Source organism: Protobothrops mucrosquamatus, unplaced genomic scaffold, assembly GCF_001527695.2.
Source record: "Protobothrops mucrosquamatus isolate PMUCROS unplaced genomic scaffold, P.Mucros_1.0 scaffold607, whole genome shotgun sequence".
NCBI classification, from domain to species: Eukaryota; Metazoa; Chordata; class Lepidosauria; order Squamata; family Viperidae; genus Protobothrops; species Protobothrops mucrosquamatus.
The window spans coordinates 65,668-67,410 of NW_015386905.1; the positions used below are offsets into that span (position 1 = coordinate 65,668).

At 46.8% G+C, this 1,743-nt stretch overlaps 1 protein-coding gene across 1 annotated transcript in view; it reads right to left on the reverse strand.

Annotated features, from left to right (window-relative positions):
- Nucleotides 1-490, reverse strand: part of RASL10B (RAS like family 10 member B) — a 27,253-nt gene extending 26,763 nt beyond the window's left edge. The window contains exon 1 of the mRNA XM_015817614.1: nt 275-490. Coding sequence (XP_015673100.1) covers nt 275-490 — 216 coding nt within the window. The remainder of the gene's footprint in view (nt 1-274) is intronic.
- Nucleotides 491-1,743: the final 1,253 nt, after the last annotated feature.

Sequence of the window (1,743 nt, forward strand, 5' to 3'; positions counted from 1 at the left end):
TGTAAGAGTGGATGGAGAATTTTCCTCCCCCGGCAGCATATATACCCCATGAACTACTCACTCTAATATTTTCTCCATGGAAATGTAGGGTATCGCCACAGATATTTCAATCTACTTCTGGAAGACTGGGCATAGTCTTCTTCTGGACTCTCCACTTACAGGAGCAGCCACCTGGAAGACCTCGGATGCTGACACTGCCACATCATTCACAGCAACCTATAGCTGGCAGTGAGAGTATCCTTTTTGAAGTCTGACAGGTGGGATGTACACCTACCTGCAGGGTATTTACAGGGAAAGAGCCGATGGGCGGGAAGTCCATGATCTGTAGGTCGTGAACATGGCCATTCATGACCACGGCAGGTAGGTAGACACGGCGGGCCTTGGTGGGGACACAGACCTCGCTGAACTCGTTGTACAGGAACTGGTGGACAATGGCACTCTTCCCGACCCCTTGAGCACCCAGCACGGCAATCTTGAAAGTTGTCACCATGCCTCCCGGCCACAACCCCCGTGCACAACGTGGTGATCAGCTCCTTGGCGCAGTCCGCTGCCTTTGCACTGCCAGGAAGGCCCCTGGGCTGCATATTCTGGCAGCTGTGGATTCAGCCACAGTCAGCAACCATTTCCTCACTGGCTCGGCCTGTCACTGGAAGAGCAAAAGAAATCTTGTCAACCTAGAGAAACTAAGAGAAGTCCTGCTAGAGCAGAGCAAGGGTCCCTCCAGCCCAGTTTCAGAACAGCCAATCAGATACCTACACACAAAATACAAAGGCAGCATCTCTTCCCTATCATTTCCCCCAGCAATTGCACTCTAGTGGTAGATTGTCCCTAGTTACGGAGGTTTCAAATTTCTTTGGAACTATTAGCTAATAATGGATATCTTTTTCTCCTTGAGTTTGTTAAACCCTTTAATACTAATACTTCAGTGTCAGAAGCAGCGAAGTGCTTCTGTGATGAAAGGATTTGCTGATGACAACACAATAGCCTGGGGAATACCCAGTTGGGGGGTCCTTTCATGTCTCCGTGAAGTTGCCCACTGAAGTGGTGCCCATTTACCTACGCATGGTCACTGCTTTTGAACCTCTAGGTTGGCAAGAGCTGGAGCACGTGACGGGAGCTCACCCCACCCTCCAACAGAAATGGGTCTCAAACGTGAGCCTGCCGGTTGTCCGCCCAGTGTTCTAAACTCGTCAACCACCGCACTCCTTCGTTAAACTTTTAAGCTGAAAATTCACACCACACGATGCCATAGACTTGATGTTTCTCCTACATGAATATTTTCAAGCTGCCCACAAATAGCAGCATATCAGGTGTTAAAAGAAATAAACAGAACATGATTCTGTATTTCTCCTTCCCGATAAACTCAAAAGTCCTTAGTCATTTCAGATGTCTATATGGTTTTCCTAGGTTCTGACCAGCTTCACATATTGCATGACACTATGGATACCTAACCATGGTTTATGGAATAAAATTCCATTTGGTTAGATTTGCACAACATATCAATCCTTACCCATGCCTGACAGATCCTTGTGGCTGCATTCACACAACATGTTAATTCATATACTTTACAGATAGATCATGTGGTTTAGCATAAGGGTGGGCAACTGGAGCCTCTGTCCAAAACAGCCCATGATTTCTCCTTTTGTAATGTCAGAAACTTGATTATAATTAATGAAAAGTAGCAGCAGATTTCCTGGCGAGTTTGAATTGGGACACAGAAGGAAACTATAGTGTATGCCCTGC